Source organism: Arachis duranensis, chromosome 9 (genome assembly GCF_000817695.3).
Source record: "Arachis duranensis cultivar V14167 chromosome 9, aradu.V14167.gnm2.J7QH, whole genome shotgun sequence".
NCBI classification, from domain to species: Eukaryota; Viridiplantae; Streptophyta; class Magnoliopsida; order Fabales; family Fabaceae; genus Arachis; species Arachis duranensis.
Window position 1 is genome coordinate 7,735,374 of NC_029780.3, and position 24,618 is coordinate 7,759,991.

A 24,618-nucleotide genomic window follows, 5' to 3' on the forward strand; every position below is an offset into this window, starting at 1 on the left:
GTTATGCCATCTCCTTCTGGCGAACATACATCTCAAATCCAGAGAAAGGTTAATTGGGTGACTTTGAATCCTTACGGTGAAATACCACAGCAACTTGAAGGCAGTACTGAAGCTAAAGAAGGATTGGATGCTGGTAACGTGCAAACAATTAGGAAGCATAGTGTTGGTGGAAATTCCAAAAATCATATTTTGCCTGCATTTGAGTCCTTTGACTTTGAACGAAGTGATGTGATGGAAGAAGATGTCATGGGCTCTGAACCTGGCCTTGTTTACTTTGAAGTAAGATTTCTCCCTTTAGTATCTGATGATTACTTTTAAGGTTTACTGGCAGAGATGCGATAATTTGTTGCAAGTGTTCATCGTCATAAGGATGACCCGTAAAAGTAAGTTATGTAGTAAATAACAGGGAGTATTTCTGTCAAACCCCCTCTGCCCTTGTGGTTGCTGCTGCTATCTTTCTATTTCGCCAAAAAGACACGGAGAAGGTTAACAAGTAACAACCCCCTATTTGCACACACTACTACTCACTACTAATTGTGATTTGAAAATTGCAGGATGGATCTTATTCTAGGGGACCTGTAGATATCCCAGTGGGCGAAGATGATGCGACAAAGTACTATCTGACACCGACTTTCAAGTTTGAACAAGTAAGCTTGGCATGCACATTGGTGAATGTCATATTTATATAACGTCTTCTGGTGTTCATATATGGATCATCCATTTATGGTTTTTGTTCGAGTTTACAAAGTGCATCTTAATGTTATTGCTGCAGTTGTGATAACTTGTGAGTTTGATATTCAGCACTGCTTGTTTTAAATGTAAGGTTCTTATATATAATAGAATTTAATTTTGATGCACTATTAGTGTAAAGTAATTTTACATGTGCATCCAATTATGTAATGCCACATCAGTAAAAAATAACTATCTTTCACGTTGATCACGTGAATGGTTATCCAAAAGAACGAATGTGATTGCACGACTGTGTAACACACTTTACACTGTCAATGCATAACATATGGCTCAAGTTAGTGATAAAAACCTAAAACTATTAAACCAGTGTTCCTTTGATCATGGATTTTATGAAAAGAAGTCGATATATGATCAGTTAATATTTTACCAGTTAGAGTTAGATATTTTCATTTATGTTCTTTTTCAGTGCTTGGTTAAAGGCTGCCATAAAAGGATCCGTATCGTCCATACTATAGAATTCAACAATGGCGGTTCGGACATACAGATAATGAGAGTTGCTGTGTATGAAGAGGAATGGGTCAGTCCTGCTTCTATCAAACACCACAGGTATATTTTTTTTCTTGCTTTAATTACATTTGTGATTATGAAGCATTGCTTCTCGAATGAACTAAATTACTATCAAAATATAGATCACTTTGGGGAAAAAAATACCCTTGTCCGTAATATACCCGAAAGAGTTGCTTTGTTGGACACATCCACCCAAGCGTAAGTAACTAAAGTTCAACATTTGAGTGGACGTATCTAACAGTGCTAGTCTTGAGTATGTCGGTAAAAATTTTAGTTCTTTCGTGGGCATTTTTGTTCCCGATATGATCTTTTGAGTGTAATTTGTCTTTTCAGTCCTAGAAGAATAAATATTTTTGGTTTCCCATGCATTTATTGTATTGGATGTTTAAAAAATGAGTGAAACCCCTTTCTGACTCCTGTCCTTTCTCGATTTAGACAACCTGCACTTTGACGATTGAAAAATGACAATCCGCCCCGTATCTTTCCTTTTCGTCAGAGGCATGACCCTTCTATAAGAATCTCTGGCAAAAAATAGCAAAAAATGCTTACGTGTGAGACGTTAGCTTGTATAATTTGGCCTTCACCTTTCCTATAGGATGATAACCATTTGATCGGGACTGTTTATCACCTATACAGTCATCAAAACGACATTGCAGAGTGATGATAACCATTTGATTGGGACATCGTTTTGATGATTATGTAGGAGCTAAACAGTCTCAATTAAATTATTATCATTCACGTAGGACTGAGGAAGACCAAGTCATACAAGTTACGTCACACATAAGCATTTTCCGTCATCCTTTGCCGAAAATTCTCACGGAAGGGCTCGTGCATCTAATGGAAAGGAATGATAAGGGACGGATTGTCATTTTCCAATTGTTAAGGTGCGCGTTGTCTAAATTGAAAAATAATAGGGGCCAAAAAGGGGGGTTTTACTCTTAAAAAATTTACCAACAATGAAAACGTTAGCTAGTATTCTAAGAGGTAAGAGCACTTATTAGCTCCCTATAGTAAAAAAGATAAGAAATGCAACTTGGCATGGATCTCCATCGGATGCATGTTTTTAATGTCAAGTTGCTGTTCAAGAAAATAATTTATGCATGTTGCTGTTTGAAACAGTGATATGGAGTTTGATGTGGAGCCGTTTTCTCAAAGAAAGCGAACCAAGCCATCGGAGCTTATGGGGTCATGGAAAGTGTTTGAGGTTAGTGCCACTCCAGTGTACGGCGAGGAAACTGAGGTTGAAGAGAGAAACGGCGCCCCATATGTGTACCTTTGTACCGAAACCTTAAAGAAGCGGAGCCTCCCCGAGAGCAACTACTTTGGCGAGGAGGAGCAGATTGACATGCAAGATGTTACCATGCTATGGCTTCCTGGGGGTGTAACTTGCTACGTCGACATTGACAAGGACGGGATTCTTTGCATCGGAGTTGGTTGGTACTCCGATGAAGGAATCAACCTTGTGATGGAAAGAGACTATGGCCTGGATGGAAAACTCAAAGAGGTGAGATGGAAATCGGAGGTAAAAAGAAGATGGACTAATCCACCACGCCATGAGTAAGTCGCGCCTCATTCGTAATGAACAGAAGGATACCACTGCTTCGCCTTGGACCACCGTGCGAACATAGCAGTATCTAGCCGGGACTAGGAACAGGTTTTAACCAAGGATTAGAGGCTTTGTAAATTGGCTAGTATGAGAAACACTAACATCTGAAGCTATACCAAAATCACTTGTAATAATGTTCAAAATAGCATGCATGTATCATCTTTCAGTTAGTCATGTAATAGTAGTTAATAGAACTAATAATGGGTAATAAAATAAACAATTTAAATTTTACTGACTTTTTAAAAAATTAGTAGAACTAAATATTCTTCAAATAACTCAAAATTTTTCTTGATTTCTTTCTTTTTTCCATTCAATCATCCAACTGATAAGGTTATTTGATAATTCTTTTTCCATGAAATTACAATAACACAATTGTTGAATTAAAAAAAATGATGCGTCTCGGTGTAAATTGAAAAAAAGAATATATAGAGCTTGCTTGAAAAATTATAGCAAGTTTGAACCAATGCTAAAGAGAAACATTGTTTCAGTAAGACGGTATCTATTGTAAAAAGGTTTTAGAAAGAATTTTACATAAAATAAGAAAATTACAACAAAAAATGTGGATACACTAGATTCTTACATTTATCTTCCCCTCAAGTTAACATGAACTCAATTGTCCCTTAGTTAGTCATATATACATTCTAAGGTATACAGAAAGAAGAAAAGAGGTCAAAGAAATACTGTAACAACTAATTATAACACTGGTTGCTACCAAAAAGAATACTCAGAGTTTTATGAAACTGATCTCATAATGAGCTTGAAGCTGCAGTATCTGAGCTGATACCTCTTCTTATCATCCTTCCCTTTCTCATAGTCTCATTGCATGAGGCAAAGAACTCATGCCTTAGAGCTTCTTCAACACCGATCCTATTTCTTGGATTCACTGTCAGACACTTATCTATTAGATCAAACAATGATTTGGGTATTTCTAACTCGGGTCTCCTGGTGTTGACCTTGCACCACTTTTCTATGTCCCATGCTTGCAAGTACCGCTCATCTAGTAACTCCTGAAATCCAATAAACATTAACAAAGATTACTTATAGACAGTAGACAAATATTAACTATACATATTGTATTCATCTTTTCTTTTGTTTCTTTGAAAATTAAGAGATGTGTTTGTTACACTTTGTAAGTGACTAGAGCTATAAAGACAGCCACGGCAAAAAATCATGATTTTAGGGGAAAAAAAAGATACAAATTAAGCAGCCAGCCGACATCTCTAAACATTATCCAAAAACCAAAAGCCAATACAATTAAATCATCCCTATGCATGTCTGCGACGCAATCTTTGGATCTACATAGAATTGTGTTAGGCCTACAACAGCCGACGTAAGACTTTCTTGTATCCCAATCCATAGATACTGCATAATGACGTCTTCAGATCCATATAGTCGACCCTAGGTACTGCCTTTATTTTTTTTAATGGTAATATGAACTAGTGCTTGAATTCTAGAGAGAAAGTATTTCATTGATAATTATTCCTTATACTAATTAGAAAAGAAATTGAAAATTTTAATTTCTGTACGGATTCTTTGCAGCTTATACGCAGAATTTTTCAAATAAGAATTACCATTGGAAAAGATATTTCACGGTCATGTAGCTTTGCAACTTCCCAAAGCTCTTCACTGCCCCGTAATTTAACAATGTCTTTTATATTCCTGCAACAACAATTTGATCAGCAGAGAGATAAAGACAGATCAAACATCCAAATGAATTTTGCAGCTGATATTTACTGTTCTGGATCGCCAGTGAAAGGAGTCTTCCCAATCACCATGTAAAGCAAAGTAACTCCAGCTGACCAAATATCAACCTTTGGTCCCTGAAACTGAGACTTAAGCAAAACCTGCAGAAACATCTTGAATTAGAAATACCGAGACAAAACCGCCATTACTTAAAGAACACTAAAATTGCATTTAAAAATTAACTTCTTTAAGGGGGCTTTCCATATCCTTTTTAAGTCTATCAGTGAGAGAGATATAAGTGAATACTGAATAGAAACAGAATTGACAGCAAGACCTTACCTCGGGAGCACGGAATCCCTTAGTACCGACACATGAACCTTCTCTTTTGAGTTTTCCATCTCCTGGAAATTGAGGGAAATAATTAGTTGGTAAATAAAAGGCAGTAATACCATTTCTCAGAAGTTGATATAAGAATCACACCTTTGCTTCTCAATAACCCAGCGGCAACAGATGAATGTAAAGGCATTGGTGTAAGATAAACCATCTTGCCATCTACCTTGCCTGAAGGGGCAGTTACTCTTTTCCTTTGGGAAGACGGACCTTTAATGGAGCTATTGCTTGCAGATTGCACAGAATTATGCAGAAAACTGATAAGCCCTTTTCTTCCTTGGGTAGGCAGGGGCTCCCTGAGCCTTTCTGCAGAAGCAGTCCGAGTGCTTGTAACATCTTTTGCCGAGGTTATACCCGAGCCCTCTGTTCCTTGTGCTCTAAGTAAATTTCCACCAGTCTTACCAACACAGTTTTTCGGAGAACCAGCATAAGCTTTCTGCTTTGCATGCCTATTAATAAGTTCAGAATTTTTCTTATAATCTGCCAATTCCCTTTTGTTGAATGTCATGGACTTCCTTCCTCCATTGTTCTTTTCATGGGCCAATGGGCGGGAGCCAGATGGTACAGGCACATTGTTTGATGTATCGAGGCCTAGTTTTGATTTACCTGATCATATGTCATAATTGGTCGTTAAAATTAGCAAAAGTAACCAAGAAATAACTGAAGCAAACAAATATGCTTTAGGGGGAACATGCTTAGCATATTTATACATATCACCAAGCAGCCAAACTGGAATCTAATTGTGTTAGGACAACTTAAAATCGATTTTAAAACAGTCATGGATTCAGTCAGTTCTCCCATTTGTCTAAAGAATAAGAGTTAAGTGAATGGCAAGCTTACTTCCACTGTTGTACTTCTGCTTTAAATCCTGAAAAAAAAAAACGAACAAAAAATAATCAGATTATATTTAGAAAATGATTGCACCCAAATCGCATATAAGAAACAGAGTAGCAAGAGAGGTAACCTCACCATGGCAAGGTTGAAATCAATGAGGTAGCCCTTGCTTAGCTTTCGAGAAAAGAGGAAGTTTCCAGGTTTAACATCTCGATGAACAACTCCCTACATTTAGAATTTTAAATTTAAGAATAATTTCATATACTATCCTTCATCCATATGAGACTCTGAAATTAAAAGGGGAAGAAGTCACCTCCTTGTGTAAGCAGGCAAGGGCTCTGAACAAGCAATATGCATACCACTGAAGCTGAACTATATCAATTTCTCTTTTCAAAACCTACATATGAGAAGGGAAACTTAGTTAAATCCATCAAACACAAATCCTAAAGTTACTAGGAATATTCTAATAAGTCATAATCAAATCAATTTGAAATCAATAAAATATAATTCATCTGCAGCATGTTTCCAAACCAAAGATAAGAAGGGAAAAACTAGCTTTGCTAAAATTGAAGTCCAAAGAAGGTTAGGAGTCTTCTCATGAGCTAACCAACTTAAAATTGAGAAGGTTTACCAGAAAATTCATGTCCTGAGTTAAACTCATTTAATATGAATGTTTAAAAGATATGAGACGTTCAACTAACCTCGGGTCTGTCATGCTCAACATGTTCCAAAACAAAGCAGTCACTGCTGCCACTTTTGAAAGAACCTTCAAACTTTATTATGAAGCTTTTACCCCTGCATGATGAAAATAGAAAATGAAAAAAGCAGCTTGGATTGCAGCTTAAATATAACACAGTATCATGTCGTATACTTACCCAAAACGCTCAAGCATAATTCTCTCATTATTTATATGGTTTTTATGAGCATTATCATGTGGACCTGTAAAACCACATGCATTATAGCATCAATTTCTTAAGAACCATTATGCAGTGCATAGTAATAACAAAAATGATTGCATTGAAACAATACTTTCCATTTTCCACTAAAAATTGGAAATTGAATGGAATATGTATGAACTAGATTTCATGAAAAAAAAAATAGCCACACTTTCAGCTACTATTATGCAAGAAACAGACAACTTTTCCTTTATCATTTTTCTAAAAGAACAATCATAATTACAGATGCACATTGCACATCACATAATTAGCGTGGAACACGTGCTATTTACATTTTATTGCAAGTTTTTTTCCATCAGTCTTTCTGCGGGCGCGGTAAACAGTGCCATAACCACCTGGATGGGAAAAAGAAGAAATTTCAATGCAATTCTGATATGGGTTTGAATCATCAGTAAATAAATGCAGGAGAGGCTGATGACTGGTACCTGAACCTTCTTCTTCCTCTATTGTAAAGGCTTCAAAAGATGGATGTGCTTTTTTCTCCACCTGATTTAGCAAGATAACCACAATGGGTCATGCCAACATATATACTATACATCTTAAGCAACTAATCAAAAATACTAAAAGAGCATATCCTAAAACAAGCATGTAACTATAAAAGGACAAGATATACCTTAGGAGTAATGGAGATAGTTTCTACTAGGTTCTCCTTGCGGTTTTGCTTTCGCTTGTACTTCTGAAGACATTTCTGAGTCTGATCATTTCTACATTGATCAACATCTTCTGGAGTTTTATTAGATATGTTACAGGCTAGTGACTCTGTGAGGACTTGTAACTTTGGTTGCAAATCATTCCTCTGTCCTTCCTTTGATATGGAAGGAGATTTTAGAAGCTGCTTTGGAGTTGAAGTCCCCATGTTTCTCACTGTACACTCTTTGTTGTCCAAATTTAACAAAGATACATGGTTTTCTGGTTCCACACCATTTTTTAGTTCTTCTGCAACAAGTGCAATATGGCCCATCTCAAATACATCTTCCTTTTCTTTCTCCATGCCAAAACCAATCACCCCTTTCTTTGGATCAATTTCCACTTGCAAGCCTTCATCTTCATTCTTCGATTCACTTATTGGATCTTTGCTTGTATTGGTTTTACGAATATCATCTGCAGTACCAATATTATTTTGCTCAGCCAATTCACTCCCTGGTGCATCAAAGTAGTCCATTTTCTTTCCCAATTCAATGTCAACAAGGGTCTCATTGCAAAGTAAGGTATCTTGGAAACCAGTTGACTTAACATGGTTGACAGAGATATTAGATTGCATGAATGAATCTCTACCTGTTTCCTTCTTACAAGTTAACTCACTTCCATTTATAAACAAGCTATCACCAGCTTTAGTTACAGGACCAGAAACCTCTGCCCGGAATGTGATTGTGCTGGTATCATTACCAGTCACGAAAAAATTTGGTGCTTGACAATCAAAACACTCCCCATTTTCAATGATGCGCAAAGGGATAATAGCACTCTCAATATCCATATTTGCTGATTCAAATTTCAGTGCAGGGAAGTTGTTTCTCGTCATAATCTTTGCATCATGCGCATAACTCTGCATGTAAAAGTAAACTCCCAAAGCTTGTCACTATATTCAGCATAGAATACAATGATAGATAAATAAAAGATCTTACAGATCTAATGCTCATATAATAATTACTTCAATCTCATGGCTGTTGTATTCCTTTTTTTTCTTTCCCTTTCTATCTAACATCAAAATTTTAAAAAAATAATATTGCAAATAAAGTGAGATCAGAGCTAAACTTGGCAATCAACTAACTATAGTACTATACCATCAAGTACATATGTATAGATTTTTTATTATACTAAAGTTGCAATAGAACAATAACAAACCAAAGGCTAATAAACTCGAGATTCAATTAATGAAATCTTTTTTTTTTAATAACTAATTAGTATCGAAAACAGAAAAATCTCAAGACCAAACAATGAATCTAATAGTGAAGCTATCCTAGCTTTTGCTCAGTTTTATTTTATCATTTCTGACTATCATTATTCTCTTCTCATATCTTTCAGAAGCAACAAGCTACAACCCTTAACAAAATCTACAAACTCCTTATGAATTTATAATATATTACCACCAAACCAAATCATATGCCATTATGTGTGTGATTTTGAACCTAGTTGTTGATAAAGTCAAGAACTTGCGTACATAATTAAAACACATAATTAAATTACAAAAGTTTTTACATACATCAAAATTAATTCCGAAAACCAACAATTTCAAACAATAAACTAAAAATCCACAAAGCAAAAAAGCGAATACCTCCAAAGATACTTCTAGAACCCCATCGCCAACTGTTAATCTCCTCTGATCTCTTTCAACCACTACCATCAAAATCAAAAGCAGTCATCAACACACACATCAGAACAAATTGAAACAACACTAATTCCAAATAATTATAACAATTAAATAAAAAATCTCATACCTCCGGCAGAAGTGAAAAACAACCTCCTCTTAGCAGCAGGAAACTTAACCACATCAGTAGCCACCTTCCGTTTCTTGGACCAGCCGGAACATTCTGGAATGTTCCGAAACAGAAAACGGCGGTCAATGGAAACAGTTACGAACCTTCCAATGGCGCTAACGGCGTCGGCAGAAGGAGTAACGAGTCCATTAGCATTGAGTAAGATCGGGGAGCGAGGGAGTGAAGTCACGTGCCTGACGAAGTCGGGGCACGTGGGGAAGAGCTTGCAGTAGGAGGCGAGAAGTTGAGGGTGGACGGGGTGGCCGATTTGAAGAAGAAGGGAAAAGAGATGCCATGATTTCTCGGTGAGAATGGGATCGGGTTCTGATGTGAGCATGGTGGATTGTTGATTCGGATCTGTTTCGTGTAGCGTCTGCGAGGTGAAGACGAGAGAGAGAGAAAGAGAGAGGCGCGGGAAATGAAAATGAAAATGAAGAAGAGAATAGACGAGTTTTTTTTGGAGGGGTTTTGAGTTTTTGGGTGAAAACGGAGGGATTTTCCCGCTATTAACAATTTTCACGCTGAATAATTGCCTTTTTCTTTTTGTTTATTAATCACTAGTCAACTAAATTGCCTCGCTCAAAAGTTTTTATTTTTTAACGATATATATAATTTTATGATATGTGTAACTAAGAACAATTTTAATGGAGTATTTTTAAAATTTTAAATTTGATTTGTATAATTGTATATGAAGTGAAATGCTTTCAAATTTTATTTTCTACTATAAATTATTGATAAAAAAAATGAGGTCTCATTTTAAAAAGACTATTTTATTTTTGTGGATAATTTTGAATTTTGAATTAATTGAAAAATAAGTTTGTTAAAAAAAACCATTATCCTAATTTTTAGAATTCCAAAAATTAAAAATAAAAAAATTGATTTGAGTTGGCTTATTATAGTTGGGTCTTTATCTTTTTTCTTAATTAAATATTAAATAATCACTTTGTACTAAAAACAGGGTAATTTACCCAAATAAATAAAGTTGATGAAACCTTTATCCAAATACACAAAACAGAAACAAGTTATCTGCATGTGCATTTTCAACTTTCTATGTAATCCGTGACAAGCAACCACAGTTTTTCATTTCAACATAAACCGTTGCTGCTACCAACGGATTATGAATGATGGGATTTTGTGTGTAAACCGTGACAGGTTCCAACGGATTACAAAAGGAGAAAGCAAGGCATAAACCGTGGCTGGCTACCACAGTTTATGAAGAGGGTGCAATTAACATAAAATGTTGCAGTTTCCCACGGTTTACGTGTTAAGGGCTATAAATACATAATCCGCTGAAACTCCTCACAGATCATTTGTGTCACAAACAAAATTTTGAGGATTCTTGGTTTTAGAGAATTTGGGGAAAGCTTTTAAGGTTTTAAAGAGGTTTGAGTGGTGGAGTATGGAGGATGAGGATCGTTTGTACCGACTAAATGACGTCGCTCACGTGGCTGGATACATCGACAAAGCGGTTAGTTATTATTATTATTATTATTATTATTCTTATTATTATTATTTATATAAATATTGATATTATTATGGTTATTGTTAGTAAAATTATTTTTTTAGATTTTATTTTTATTGTTATTATGAGTGCATAGTATTAGTAGTTTCATTGTTACTATTATTATTGTTGTTACTTTTATGACAATGGTAGTTATTATTGTTACTCTTATTTTTTGCTAGTATTGGGAGCGCTTAGTATTATAATTACGGTTATTGTTAGTAGAGTTCTTTCTGTTGGTGTTGTTATTATTCCATTTTGGTTCGTAATTGTTATTGCTATAATTAGGGAATCAACAAAACTAATGTGAGGCTTCTATTAATTTTTTATAAATTATGTTTGATGTTATTAGCAATGGTCATATGTTTGAGGGATTTTGTTACTCACATTTTGTAGCCTACTAGGGTTATTACCGGAGTTAGGAGACAACAGAATATGCCCTTACACGACCGGATTATACCCTATCTGGAGACCGCGGGCTTGTATCATTTGGCTAGGCTGAACAGTCAGTGGTTCTGGGTTGATGAACCTCCCCTTAGCGCATTTATTGAGCGGTGGCATCCTGAGACCCACACCTTCCATATGCCCTTTGGTGAGTGCACTATTACTTTGCAAGATGTGGCATATCAGCTGGATTTGCCGATCGATGGTGAGCCCGTTAGTGAGTGCCTGACTGAGTTTGAGAATTTGATGGAGCACGGTAGACCAGCATGGGTGTGATTCCGTGAGTTGTTTGGGGAGTTACCTCCACAGAATAAAGTAAAGCAGATGACAGTGTGCTACACATGATTCCATGAGAGGTTCCGGGTTCTCCCAGCAGATGCTAGTTATGAAACCGTGCGTATATACGCTCGTGCTTATATTCTGATGCTGTTGTCCTCTCAGCTGCTTGCGAACAAGAATACAAACCAGGTCCACCTTCGCTGGTTGCCTTATTTGGCATCGTTGGACGACCTGGGCAGATATAGCTGGGGCTCGGCTGCACTGGCCTGGTTGTATAGATGTCTTTGTCGTGGGACAAACAGAAACGTTGTTAACTTGGCTGGGCCACTACAGCTTCTACAGTCTTGGATTTTCTGGAGGTTTTCCACTTTAAGGCCCAGTGGGTTTGATGGACTCGGGTTTCCTCTTGCTTCCAGGTACGGTTTATTATTTTTGGTTCATAAATTGTTCAACATCATGTGTTCTTATTTGATATGACATCATCTGAATGAAAATTGTAGGTGGGCTACGTATCTGTTGAGGAACGATGCAGGGAATCAAAGATTAGTGTCTGCACGCCTATCGTTGGATCGATTGCGTGTCCACGATGTGAGTCATTTAGTTATTGCTCCTAGTTGCACTGGTTTATGTTAAGTGTCATGGTCTGACGAAACCCTTACTGTTTCATTACAGTTTGTGTGGGAGCCTTATTCTTCTGCCGAGATTGCTGCTGTTATTCATCTAGAGATACTAGTTGACGAGCACCGTAGGCTATGGACGGCCATCACTAGCCTGATATATTTTGCTGAGATTGAGTGGCATCAGGTCGATAAGGTTCTCCCGCAGTTCGGCGGTGTTCAGCATCTCGCTCAGCCAGCTCTGAACATAGATTGGCTACATGCGAAGGATGGCAGGGGTGGAGACCGATGGTTCTCCACATATTATCAGGAGTGGCATCAGCATTGGGAGAATCAGCTTCATTCAATCATATGGGTCGATATTGCTTGCATTTTTCATGATACTTCAGATGATCTGATTCGATGACTCTGTACTCAACACCTCATCGGATGCTATAGTCCTTCACACTCAGCACAGCCTCATCTTTATTCTGGAAAGATTGCCCAATCTGAAATTCTGTAGTAGAGCCCCCGACTGTGTTACCACCGTCCTCCTGTTGACCCAGAGCCTCCAAGTTTAGTGTGGAGAAGTGTGGAGGGTACTGCTGAGAAGCAGAACTTAAAGGCCCATGCTGCGCATGTGGATTGGCACCTGTGTCATCGTCGTTGTCCCCGATGATATCAACAGGCTCCTGGTCAGAGTCATAGTCACACAATGCATTTTCTACTCGATCAGGTTCACCAAATCCTTGCATATAAGGTAACTGGCCATCACCGGTGCCCACACGTAAGCCTGCTCAAAGACTCTTGCATTATCCAACTGTGCAGAACTAACAACCTCCATTCGGTCTAAATCAGCCGCGAATGTAGGGGATCCTACCGGCGAAAGATACGGTCTGACCGCAAGCATCGAACTAGACGCACCTCCCGCGGCAGTCGACTATGAACTGGAGTTGATGCCCCAGAACTATCGACACCGACCTCCAACTTCGCGAACAACTCGTGAATACGGATCTCTGGAAAACTCCTAACATAATGGAACAGAACCCTAATATCTTCATCAGCCGCTAGCACAAAAGTATCATACTTAACATCGGTCGAGACAACTGCGATAGGAATCTTGTAGAATAGCTTCTTCACCCACTTGCTACCAAACACGCCAAGCTTCTGTAAGATGCTGTTCTTTAAATCTGACAAAGTGCTTGACGAACTGATAAAGACACTCAGTGGTTCTCTGTCAGTGAACTTCACCCCATAACTTTTACTTTTTTTAATTTTTCCAGAGCAATGCACTAAGGCAAGAACACTCTCCTCCTCACTTGACATTGTAAAAATGATCTCTTATGCAGCTTGAATATCACCCACATATATATAGAGTTTCGGTCTTCCTAAACCACGGCAACCTATAATGTTTTATGGCCATAATTTTTCCTTCATAAACCATTGTAGCCCACAACGTTTTATCATCACCTCGCAGCCTTAGTAAACCGTGGTGGCCTGCCACAGTTTACACACAAAATCTCACCATTCATAATCCATTGGTGCCAGCCACGGTTTATGTAGAAATGAGAAACCGTGGTTGTTTGCCACGGATTACATAGAAAGCTAAAATGCACATGCACGTAACATGTTTCTCTTTTGTATATTTGGGTAAAGGTTTCAGCAACTTTATCTATTTGGGTAAATTACCCCTAAAAATAATTGATAAAATGAGATTAGTCTTATTTTAGAGAGTTTATTTTATTTTTATGGATAATCAATTAAATTTTACCATTTTGTATAAAATTTAAATGAACATAAAACTAAATATTTGGATGATAAATCTCACAATTAGTCTCAAATTAATATTTATAATATATAATTTCACAAATATTAATGTAATCAATTTATAAGACGCAAAATAAAATTAAACTAAAATTCAAGATTGTAGATACTCTAAAAGTGGAAATGTTTTGTAAAAAAAAAATACCAAAAAATAATTAGAAAATTGATCTTATTTAATATTTATTAATTCAAATAATAATTAATGAATACAAATAAAACAAATTCTGTTTTTTTTTTTTATCTAGCATTATCGCTCTAAAAAATTGTCATGTGTCTCATTACTACAATTATTTTGTTTTAAAATTAAAAGGCCTACCATTAAATCAAAAGTTACCAATATTTGTATATAAATAAAGGCACCATCACATATTAAAATTTCTCACTTACTAAATTTTGTCGTTTAAAGTGTTCAAATGTTAGCATTGTAATCAAGTTTGTTCACTAGTCATATATATGTCCTTGAGGCTATATCATATGCCATTGAGAAATATATCAGCCATTAATGAAGGAAGCAGTGCACTTAGGCACTTTACTTAGCAGGACAAAAATCTGTTGAAATTTGAAAACTTGAAATGATGAGTAGAAGTGTAGAACCAAGGCTGAGCCTGAAGAATTGCATAAAAAGACTCATAGGATATTACTTAATCTAGTTCCTGCATCTGTGGATCTCTATCGTAAGGGAACTAAGAGAATGTTAATCAGGAAGAAATAGTGGACAAAACACGATTAACACAACATTGCTGTATGTCAGGGAGCTACGTTGTTCTTGTGGGTAGTGTTTTCTTTTTCTTTATATTATTATTTATTACATCCTCACCTTATGTCCCACATCGGTGAAACCGAACAGCAAAGGGGTAAGGCGTTAGCATAAAAGAAAGAATTGTTGATGTTTCAAAGCATACCTTTCTCGGCCTTTTGGCTAAGATCAAGTGTAGTATCTGTTCTTATCAGTTTAATATCTGATATGTGGGCCATTGGTCCACACGATATTAAATTTATTTTTTGAGGGTGATGGGCCATTACAGTAGCTTGCTACTGGGCCTGTCAAGCGTCGCCCAAGCCTTACACTACTGCATGGGCCTGGCGCACCCTACAAATTCAGTTCAAAAGGTTCTCATGTTTTTCGTCCAGTTGGTGGTTGTGTAGTTTCGCAAGTTGTTGCAATGGACGACAATTAAAATTTAGCCAATAAAAGAATACTAAGAGATTGTTATTATCAATATTGGACTAGTAAATAGTAATGCAGAAGCCAGAGAGTTTTGAGCCCGAGTTTCATTGGAAGCTTCCCAATGGAATGAAACATGAACTTTACCATTTGGTTGATTCCAGTAGTAGTTCATTAAAACATAAGTAATATGAATTACACATATGTTCCAATTTCCTTCAACGACTTTCATTTTTCTATATAACATGATGTAGCTGGAATTATTTCCTTATGCTGAAAAATTATTCAATGGATTCAACTTGGTTTACATAATGTATTACTTATCCGTCAATTATATAAGTGTATGGTATGTAACTATGTATCTGATGTGTAATTTCATCACAAATCTTACAATGACGAGAACATATACAACCTCACAAACAATTAATTTAGAATTTAATTTTGATGCAGGTAAAACATAGTCATGAGTTTAATTTTGATGTATGAGTTTTAGAGTTTAATTTTGATGTATGTAAAATATTTTACATAGTCATACAATCACATCCATTTTTTTAGATGATCATTCACACCGTCAATGTAGCGTTACGTAATTCTTAATTTATAAACCAAAACGAGAGAAGGAAAAAGAAAATCCTTTTTAAAGCATTGTTAGTAAACAACTAAATATAACTCTCCAACCAACTTCTACAATAAAAAAAGTAGGTTAAGTCCAAATTACCCTCATTGTAATATTTTCTATTTGGACCCTTTTCCATATTTTATTGTAACAGTTGATTGTAGGATTATTTTTAGTTTAAATAACAATTCCATGTAAAAGTTTTAACTTCATCACTAATTTTGTTTTTTCGGTAGATAAACAAAGTCATAAATAGGCATTCAAACATAAGTTATAGTGTTTTTTTTATGAATTTTAGTTTTGGAAGCAACAAAATGGTAAGGGAAAAGAAAGTAAAATTTGAAACGTTAGGCAGTACACACCACTTCTAGAGTATTTTGTTAGAGCCTAATTATAATTTTTTTTTCCCACTTAGAACAGATTTTATAAAATATAATAAGACGTGATACCTATCTACAGTAAAAGTTATAATAGTTTTAAAAGACTTCTCTTAGAGATTAAAAAATTGAAGATTATGCCTCAACTTCATTGATCTTTTGTTACTTATTTTTTGTAGGCGGATCACTTTTAACATTTTTTTTATCAAAAACTAAGTTAAAAAAGAAAAAAGAAAACAATTCACAACGTTATATTATACCAAGGTAAAGAAAAAGAACAATAACTCATGCACGAAAAAGCAATCCACTCAACTTTTTGGTACATCCACTCAAATCAGAAAGTTCCAATAACTGTCACATGTTAAGCTGTAATTGGTTGTTGTTACACAAGTACAACTACCCCAAGAGGTTGAACAGATAACATTGAAAACATCTTATATAGGTTTAATCTTGAAGTGAAGGGAAATAAGAGAGAACACAAAGCACTTCAAATCCTGCAAATGCATGAAAATATGATCAGAATAAACGCAAGTCAGGTGTTGTTTACAGCAAGTAAAACTAAATAATAGCATACCAAGGAGAACACACTAATGAATGATTATGTAAATTAATTTATGATCTAGAGTTTTTATGCAAGTTGACTAATTTTTTCTATCCATTATCATGCTATCTGTCATGTTTAGAAGTTAGGTACTCATTCGGATTTAGCTTTGATTAAGTACTAATCATATTCAAAACTAGTCTGGAGTCCTAATTCAACACCATATATAAGATGTAATTTTACTCATTGAGCTCTCATTCATGAAAATTCCTAATGTAGAAGTCTACAAAAACGTCAATGTTAACACTGCGTGTGACTCTTAAATAGACACAAACCTATTGCACAAAATAGCCCAAAGCATGCTTCAACCAATGACATGAAATAAACATTGCACAACGAGTCAATAAAAAACACTCTAATTCATGAACAAAAGATAACAATTGTTACTATACTTCTCACTCAAGCGAACTTCTCTAATATAATCACCAGGGTCAGAATAATTCTTAGTAACTTCCAACTAAATCTACATTTGACCTTAACTCAACATTTAGCTCCATTTGGCCTACATGACATTTGGCCTACATGACAGTAGAACAACAAAATCCTCAGTCTATTTGATTATTGATTTAACTCCGCCTATGTTACACTAGAGGTACATAGCCGGTCCCAAGCCCGGATAAAGGAGGAGGGTTGTGTTAGGTCTTCGGCAACCAACATAAAATTATAGCCGAACCCCCATGACATGAATCAAAGACATTATTGCGCTAAAGCTAGGTCGTTTTTGTCAAACGAGATCTACATGTAAATGGTCTCTCTGTAGACATGATACATGATAGAGCACAATGGCGTCGTTTGATTCATGTAGCCGACCCCACTTAGTGGGACAAGGCTTTGTTGTTGTTGTTGTTGTTGTTGTTGTATTTGATTATTGATTTCCTTTATTTACCTATAGTAGAAGAGAAAAATTGCATGAAAAATCTGTGTAATGCTCTAGGATCTATGGCAAATGCGAACGCTCCTGTGGGAGAGTTAGAGCTCCTCAAGTTTCGACAAGTTTTCTCAAGCGACAACACAAGGATCCACCTTGCTTCAGATCTTTTATTCCATAACCTCCCCTCGTTACCACCTTTCCTGCCCAAAAATAACTAACTTCCTTCAAATAGTGGCTGCATTATTAGTTACAGCAGTCCAAATATGGAGCCCAATTCCCCTCCCTCCTGTTAATTCTTACATACACTTCTCCTACAAATGGTTACTTAACATATTTTCCTTCAACTCAAACATGAGATCATATGATCTTCTCTCTGCATCATATGCCAAAAACTAATGCTTATTGTTCCATGCATTATGAATATATTAATTTCACAAGAAATAAGAAAGGAATTTTCTACTAGCTGTCAAGCATTCTCTTCATCTAGTTGATTGAGTTGAATAAATGTATATATTTCAAGGTACGAAATTCACAATATTGAAACATATAGTAAAATGTCAATAAAGAAGGTGCACAACAGAGAACATGGAAGAGAAGTACTGGATAGGAAATCAGCTGTTAACTAATTCTGTTAAAAATTGTAACAGAATGAGAGGAGAGGAAAATAGGAGAGGAAAATAGGAGATTGGCCAAAGCTTGGAGACGGATTTCAAAGTCAGAAAGGAAGTTAGATCATGAAAGAAGGCAAAACTCTCAAAAGTTCCTTTAATATGACTGAGTTAAACATGTATAAAAGAAAGAAACATCAAAGTAAAATCAATGAGAATAAAGTGGACAGGAATGAAGTTGTGAAGAGTTTGGATGGTGCTATATAGACTACTGCAACTGTTTTTGGCATCATAAAGACACAAGATGAGTTGTTTGCCAAAAAGTTGCCCAAAAATATCTAATTGGGCATCAAGGATTATTGTTTTAGAAGAGAGAACACAAAAAGGAGCTAAGACAGGAAGGTGCTTAGAGTTAAAATCTTTTCTTCAGTAATAGTAACGGCAAAAAACTGGAAATCAAGTCGGATCATCTAGCACAGGAGTGATATACAATTGATATAATGATAATATGATATGCTTTTAGTTCATCTACTTCCAGATATAGCATTTGACCAAAGTAAAAAGCATACAAAACACCATTTAAGCAGTGATGAAAGTTAGTTAAAAAATTTCTACCAGAAGCATCTCTATAGAGAAGTTGGTGTGTGTGTGTATATAAGTGAATATAGTAAGAATGAAAATAGAATAAATGTTCACTTTTTCCGTAGGAGGGAAAGTTTTGCACTTTAATATATACAAACAACTGGTGCAAGGATTATTTCTCAGTATAAATATTCGCAGCAACCAAAGGTGAAAAGGGGACATACGCACCATACAAAATTAACTAGACAGGATCTGACAAAATAAATACATCAAAAGCAACTATCAATCAGCTTACCTGAACGAGGTAGTAAAAGATGCGAAGACCTTCTGGATCTGCACTACTCTGAACATCCACCAGAGAACCAATCTTGGAGGTTGTGAAGGAAATGTGCTCGTTTCCCATCACAATCTCAAGCTCCTGCCTGCCAACACGGTCAGGTTCCGGCCAGTTGTTATCATCTTCCTTCATGATCTGAACAAGACCAACTCATCAGAAAGCAGAACAAAGCAAAAACAAAAACCCTCTAAAAGACATTTGAGAAGGAACAGGTTAAAATACTCAAAATAGGCATAGCTCAAGTGACGGGTTATGAACTAACAAGGCACCACAGAATCAAATTAGAAAATCTACATGATAGTTTTTGCAGCATAGAGTGTCATGGCTATGTTTCCATTGTTATCGAAGCACAGCTTGGTTCAAAATGAAAAAAAGGAGTTTAGCAGTCTGTTAGATGTACGCATGTAGAGGAAGAACATGCAAAAAAAATAATGCCCAAACTTCTTTACAATCCTTTTCAAAGAAAACAAATGATGCATGTCTAGCACATTTAATCAGTGCAGGGCACATGAAATCAATTGGATATTTTCCTAACCTATGGCACAATCTTAAACTATTACATAAAATCATGAATAGTAAAAGAAGCTTGCAAGTTTTCATAAAGATGAATAGTTTATGGGTGTAAACTTGTAGTGAGAACATATTCTGGGTGCTGCTGCTCCACATGTGATGCAATCTTCCTATAAGTACCATATCAGGACTGTTTAAAAGGTTTCTAGTGCCGGCAATTCGGCAAAAATAAAACTATATTCTATCATAAGATCAACAAAACTGCAAACACTACAAATATACAGTACTTTCTTAATTCAGCTCATCATTATCAACATGCTTAAACGAATTGTACCATAGATGTCGAACACAAGGGTGGATGAAGAAACTAATCATTGTCAGTTCATTGTCACCGATGCCATACAGTTGAAAAGAATGAGAGCATTACGAGAACAAGTTAACCCATTATGACAACTAACACAGATGATAACAAGTGCAAGCATAAAAAAGAACAAATAAAAAGCACAATCTCTTTCCGGATCAAAAGGAGAATTTGAAACTTGAAAGTAACAAACTCATTACAGAACAAGTCGCACCTCACCAATCACAATCCAAACGAGCTAGACACGAATTTTGCACAAAATGAACAATCTTATCAGCATTCCTTTATTGGACAAGTTCATCTCTTCCCATTCCAAGAAACCACATATATTACATGTTTTCTACGGTAAGCCTAATTTATCCCCATCATTTTCTGAATGGTAATAGAAATTGTTTTTTTCAGGACCTAAGAAACTATGCTCTCTCATGTTTTTTAATTATTAACGACATTAGAGATTTACTGAAAAACAAAAAAGCACAGTAAGTAAACCCCCAAATTCTACTAAAATCCACGGATTTAAACTTCGATTGCGCTGCGCAAAACAGCAGCAATCGATGCAGTGGCCACCGCAACAGAAATCGATTTAAAACCTGACTCTAAGAATCTAAACCCTCAGAAATTCAAAATCTGACAATAGCCTGTCACAATTTTGTTTACTATTCTAAATAATTTTTTGGTTGTACTTCGAAAATCTGAGGCGGCAATACCGAAATGCGCTTCACTCACTCAAACAAAACAAATAAATAGATAAATTGAAGATTATAACCCTAAAAGTTAAAGAAAAGGAAGAAGAGAGCGTGAGTTAGTGTCGTTTACCTCGCTGTCGGAGATGATACGACGGCACTCGCGGAGAACGGCAGGGGTGAGGTAAACCTCCTTGCGGATGATGGTGTCGTTTTTGTAGTTGGAGTTGTTGGCGTATCGGAGCTTGCCATCTGGCCTGAACTCGAACTCCAAGAACTCGTGACCGAACTTCCCTTTGTGTCCCACGTAATATCGAAGGTAGAACTCTCCGTTCTCCTCCTCGCTCGTCATTTCTCTGCTTTTCTCTTCTCTTTTGGGTTTCGCTTTCTCTCTGCACAACGACGCAGACAAAAGAAAGCAAAAGAAGCAGTGGTAATTTGGTAAATATACGTTGAGGTATGTAAATCCCTAAATGGGCTGAAAGCCCAATATCCATCTGAACCAAGGTTGCCGACAATAATTGTCAAGCCCAATTAATAAAAAAATGACACAGCCCATAGGAATTAAGTAAATATCAATTAATAAAAAAATAGAACCTTGGATTGATCTAGTGGTTAGCTCACTAGTCCTTTTAAGCAAGTGTCGGGTCTCGGGACTTCAAATTCCGTCTTGTGTATGCAGCAACCCATTGGCCAGCGATAAACAACAAATTAGTCCTTGACATGAGAATTATGATTATTTAGATTAGTTAGAGAATGAATAGAGTTTTTTGAATCGTAAGAAAGTGACTAGTAATAGAAGCTGGTTAGATTAATTATTTTGATAATTAGAGATCGATTAAAAATTTTAAATTCTAAAATGATGTTTAGTTATTTAAACAAATATGAGGAATTGAAACTAATATTTATTTTAATATTTTTAAAAAATATTTTATACAAATGGTCATATTACTTTAATTTTAAGAATTAATATGATACTAAGATATAAAATAATTTTAGGTAAATTTTAAAAAAAAATAATTTTTCATAATAGTTTCTTTTGCTATGATAATAAAAAAAATAATTTAAGAATAACTAGCTCAAGTTAAATTGTACTTGCTCAAATTGATTTTAATAAAAGAGTAAGAAATTTAAAAGTTTTACTAATAATTCATAAAGAAAATAAATGTCTACAAATTTAACTACTAATATTATTTTAAAAAATTAAAAAACTAAGATTTTAACACAAATATTTCAATTTAATAACAAAATATATATTATTATTAGTGGAAAATTATTATACTTTAGAAACAAATAAAATTATTACTCATTGATTTTATTATTTTTAATATGAAAAATAGTTAACTTTAAATTNAAATTATTATGCATATTTTCATTTAAAAAATAAAAAAAACTTTATATATTTTTGCATATGATCCTGTGCATGCATATATTAATTCTGATTTAAATATTGAGTTAAATAATGTTTAGCTTTATCTTTCATAACAGTATTTTCAAAATTTGTTTTGAATCCGTTAATCTAGATTTGTTTTAATTTTAAATTTTTTGTCACAGGGTTAAGATATCTTATCTTATTAGTCTATTAAGCCGGCTCTCCTCTTCCGTAAAAGTTATAATTAACATCACTTCACAATCTATTTGTATTCCCCCTTCTTCATCGCTCATAAACCGTCGTGGCTTTCCAGCTTTTCGGCGCCACTCCTTAGTCCGCCCCAACACCACTCTGTCACATCTTTTTCCTAATCTTTCAAGTGACCGATAATTGTCGAATTATAAGCCCTAAACCTTAAACTCTAAATATAAGCGATGGCTGCACTAGCTTGCTATTGTATGTAGCGGTTGCATCATTGTGCTGTGTGTGGCTACCAATATATAAACGAGTTGTTTCGACCTTGCAAGCCCATACATCGTACACTGCTTTCTCGTGGTTGATGATGTTACAATTTATTATTCTTTTCCTTTGTTATGTTAGGTTCATATATTTTCTTTATTTTTTTTCGTCCCACTTGTGGAATTTTGTTGTGTTACTTTTTATTTTTTTCTTTCTTGACTCTGTCTTTGGGTTAACTTGTTGGATGATAAGGCTATACAGTTAATATAGCTAATTAGTTGTATCTTTAAAATTAGTAGAGTTGTTACTTAAGTTTGTTAGAGTCTAAAATTTGTTAGAGGCTCCTAACTCATAGCATTTAGTTAGCAGAGTGCTGAATTAGTGTGATTCAGTTTTTTCTAGTATCTATAAGTATAGAACTAGTCATTTGCAAGTAAATAAGATTAACCATAATCACAATTCCATTTTTGAATCTCTCTCAAGTTCATTCTACACTTTCATTCTGTTCTCATCCCCTGATTCAAATTCTGCACTACTATTGCAGATTTTATCATGGTGCGGTGAGCGTGGATGTGCAAACGGTGACACCTTGGTGGATCTCCTCCATTGCAAGGTCGAGAGATCGTGGAATTGAAAATCTGCAATTCTGTCCAACTTTGACAAATTAGCAGAAAGTATGGTTGATCCAGAGCAAGGCCCATGTCAAAACGTGGAAACTCAAGTTTTCTCAGCCTCGGATCTTCAAAATTTGGCTCAATTGATGAACCAGCTAGCAACGATGCAAGGGCAGATCGCTCAATCTGTCATACCAAGCACGAATTTGATGCAAGATCGTGCATCTCCATACTACCTTCATCCGAGTGAAAATCCAGGTATTTCACTCACTCCAAATCCTCTAACTACACTGAATTATCACTCATGGTCCCGATCGGTTTGGATATCACTGAAGACGAAGAACAAGCTTAGTTTCATAGACGGATCTTTACCAAAACCCGAGAAATCTGATTGCACATTTGAAGCTTGGGATAGATGCAACACTTTTGTTCTGTCTTGGTTGCATGCTTCCCTAAGTAGTGAGATTTTGCAAAGTGTGATGTGGTGTAATGTGGCATCAGAGTTGTGGAAAGATCTTAAGCACAGATTCTACGAAGGAGATTTGTTCAGAATAGTTGAGTTGGAAGAAGAAATGTACTCAGCAAGACAAGGAGATTTATCAATCACTTCATTTTTTACAAAGATGAAAGGACTATGGGAAGAATTAGAAGAGTTTCAACCGATTCCATCATGCAATTGCACAGGATCATGCACATGTGGATTAGAGATTGTTAGAGGATACAGAAAGCAGTCGCAAGTGGTTAGATTCTTAAGAGGCTTGAATGATGAGTTCGGAAATGTGAGATCACAAATAATCCTAATGAGACCCCTCCCTGATGTCAATACTGTTTTTTCGCTATTATTGCAACAAGAAAGGCAAATGTCAAGTTTAGATCGTGCAGAAAGTAAGGTATTAGTAAATGCTGCAATTGACAACAACTTCAACACTAATAGAGGCAACATGAGCGTACGAGGAAGAGGGAGAGGGCGTGGAGGTAGAGGCCGTGGCTTCGGAGGAAGAAGAATGATCAAGAAATGCTCTCATCGTGGCAAAACTGGCCACTTGGTTGACACATGTTATTACAAGCATGGTTTTCCTCCACACTACCAACAAGATTCAAGCTCAAAAACCATAAATCATGTCACTACTGATGATGAAATTGAGAAAATCAATAACTCTCCTTCAGGAAAGAATAGTAACAGCTTAAGTTCTTTATTTTCCAAAGAGCAGAAACAAGCTCTCATTGCTTTATTCCAGGATCATGAAGAGGATCTTGTTCATAACTCAACATTGGCAATTGAGGCACAAGTCCCATCCCTAGGTATATACCACATTCTTTCTTTTGCCAAACATAAATTGAAACCAAATGATTGGATTTTGGACAGTGGTGCTACTGCACATGTCTCTTTTTCATTAAAATTCTTCAAAAATTATCATAAAATAAATCCAATTATGCTTCAATTACCAGATGGTTCAAAGGTTGTTTCCTCTATTTGTGGAACAGTCTCTTTTCCAAATAATATACTCCTCACAAATGTCTTTTATGCTCCATCATTTTCTTTCAACATAATTTCAATTTCCAAAGCCACAAAACACTTACCATATAAATTCTTGTTTGACGAGATGCATTGTGAGAT

The 24,618-nt window shown here is 35.7% G+C and overlaps 4 protein-coding genes and 1 non-coding gene across 5 annotated transcripts in view; 2 read left to right on the top strand and 3 right to left on the bottom strand.

Moving 5' to 3' along the window:
- Nucleotides 1–3,094, top strand: part of LOC107464421 (uncharacterized) — a gene marked incomplete in the record, with an annotated part of 4,784 nt that extends 1,690 nt beyond the window's left edge. The window contains 4 exon segments of the mRNA XM_016083336.3: nucleotides 3–279; nucleotides 555–647; nucleotides 1,157–1,296; nucleotides 2,377–3,094. Of these exon segments, the coding sequence (XP_015938822.1) occupies nucleotides 3–279; nucleotides 555–647; nucleotides 1,157–1,296; nucleotides 2,377–2,818 (952 nt within the window).
- A 276-nt stretch (nucleotides 3,095–3,370) lies between these two features.
- LOC107464420 (uncharacterized) lies at nucleotides 3,371–9,606 on the bottom strand. Its single transcript, XM_021130981.2, has 15 exons — nucleotides 9,162–9,606; nucleotides 8,999–9,060; nucleotides 7,340–8,269; nucleotides 7,152–7,212; nucleotides 6,999–7,061; nucleotides 6,646–6,709; nucleotides 6,472–6,565; nucleotides 6,084–6,167; nucleotides 5,906–5,995; nucleotides 5,777–5,804; nucleotides 5,027–5,542; nucleotides 4,886–4,947; nucleotides 4,598–4,707; nucleotides 4,435–4,522; nucleotides 3,371–3,870 (listed from the first exon to the last, which is right to left on the bottom strand). Exons 1-15 carry the CDS (start codon nucleotides 9,535–9,537, stop codon nucleotides 3,610–3,612), a joined length of 2,889 nt encoding a protein of 962 aa, XP_020986640.2. The 5' UTR covers nucleotides 9,538–9,606; the 3' UTR covers nucleotides 3,371–3,609.
- Nucleotides 9,607–12,463: 2,857 nt separating this feature from the next.
- LOC107464344 (uncharacterized) lies at nucleotides 12,464–13,346 on the bottom strand. Its single transcript, XM_016083276.1, has 2 exons — nucleotides 12,914–13,346; nucleotides 12,464–12,813 (listed from the first exon to the last, which is right to left on the bottom strand). The coding sequence occupies exons 1-2, from the start codon at nucleotides 13,344–13,346 to the stop codon at nucleotides 12,464–12,466; spliced, it is 783 nt and encodes a 260-aa protein (XP_015938762.1).
- A 1,396-nt stretch (nucleotides 13,347–14,742) lies between these two features.
- Nucleotides 14,743–14,938, top strand: LOC127741865 (U2 spliceosomal RNA). Its single transcript, XR_008003070.1, has one exon. It is a non-coding gene; the product is annotated as a U2 spliceosomal RNA (small nuclear RNA).
- Nucleotides 14,939–16,290: 1,352 nt separating this feature from the next.
- Nucleotides 16,291–20,970, bottom strand: LOC107464422 (protein mago nashi homolog). Its single transcript, XM_016083337.3, has 3 exons — nucleotides 20,689–20,970; nucleotides 18,960–19,136; nucleotides 16,291–16,496 (listed from the first exon to the last, which is right to left on the bottom strand). The coding sequence occupies exons 1-3, from the start codon at nucleotides 20,905–20,907 to the stop codon at nucleotides 16,437–16,439; spliced, it is 456 nt and encodes a 151-aa protein (XP_015938823.1). The 5' UTR covers nucleotides 20,908–20,970; the 3' UTR covers nucleotides 16,291–16,436.
- Nucleotides 20,971–24,618: the final 3,648 nt, after the last annotated feature.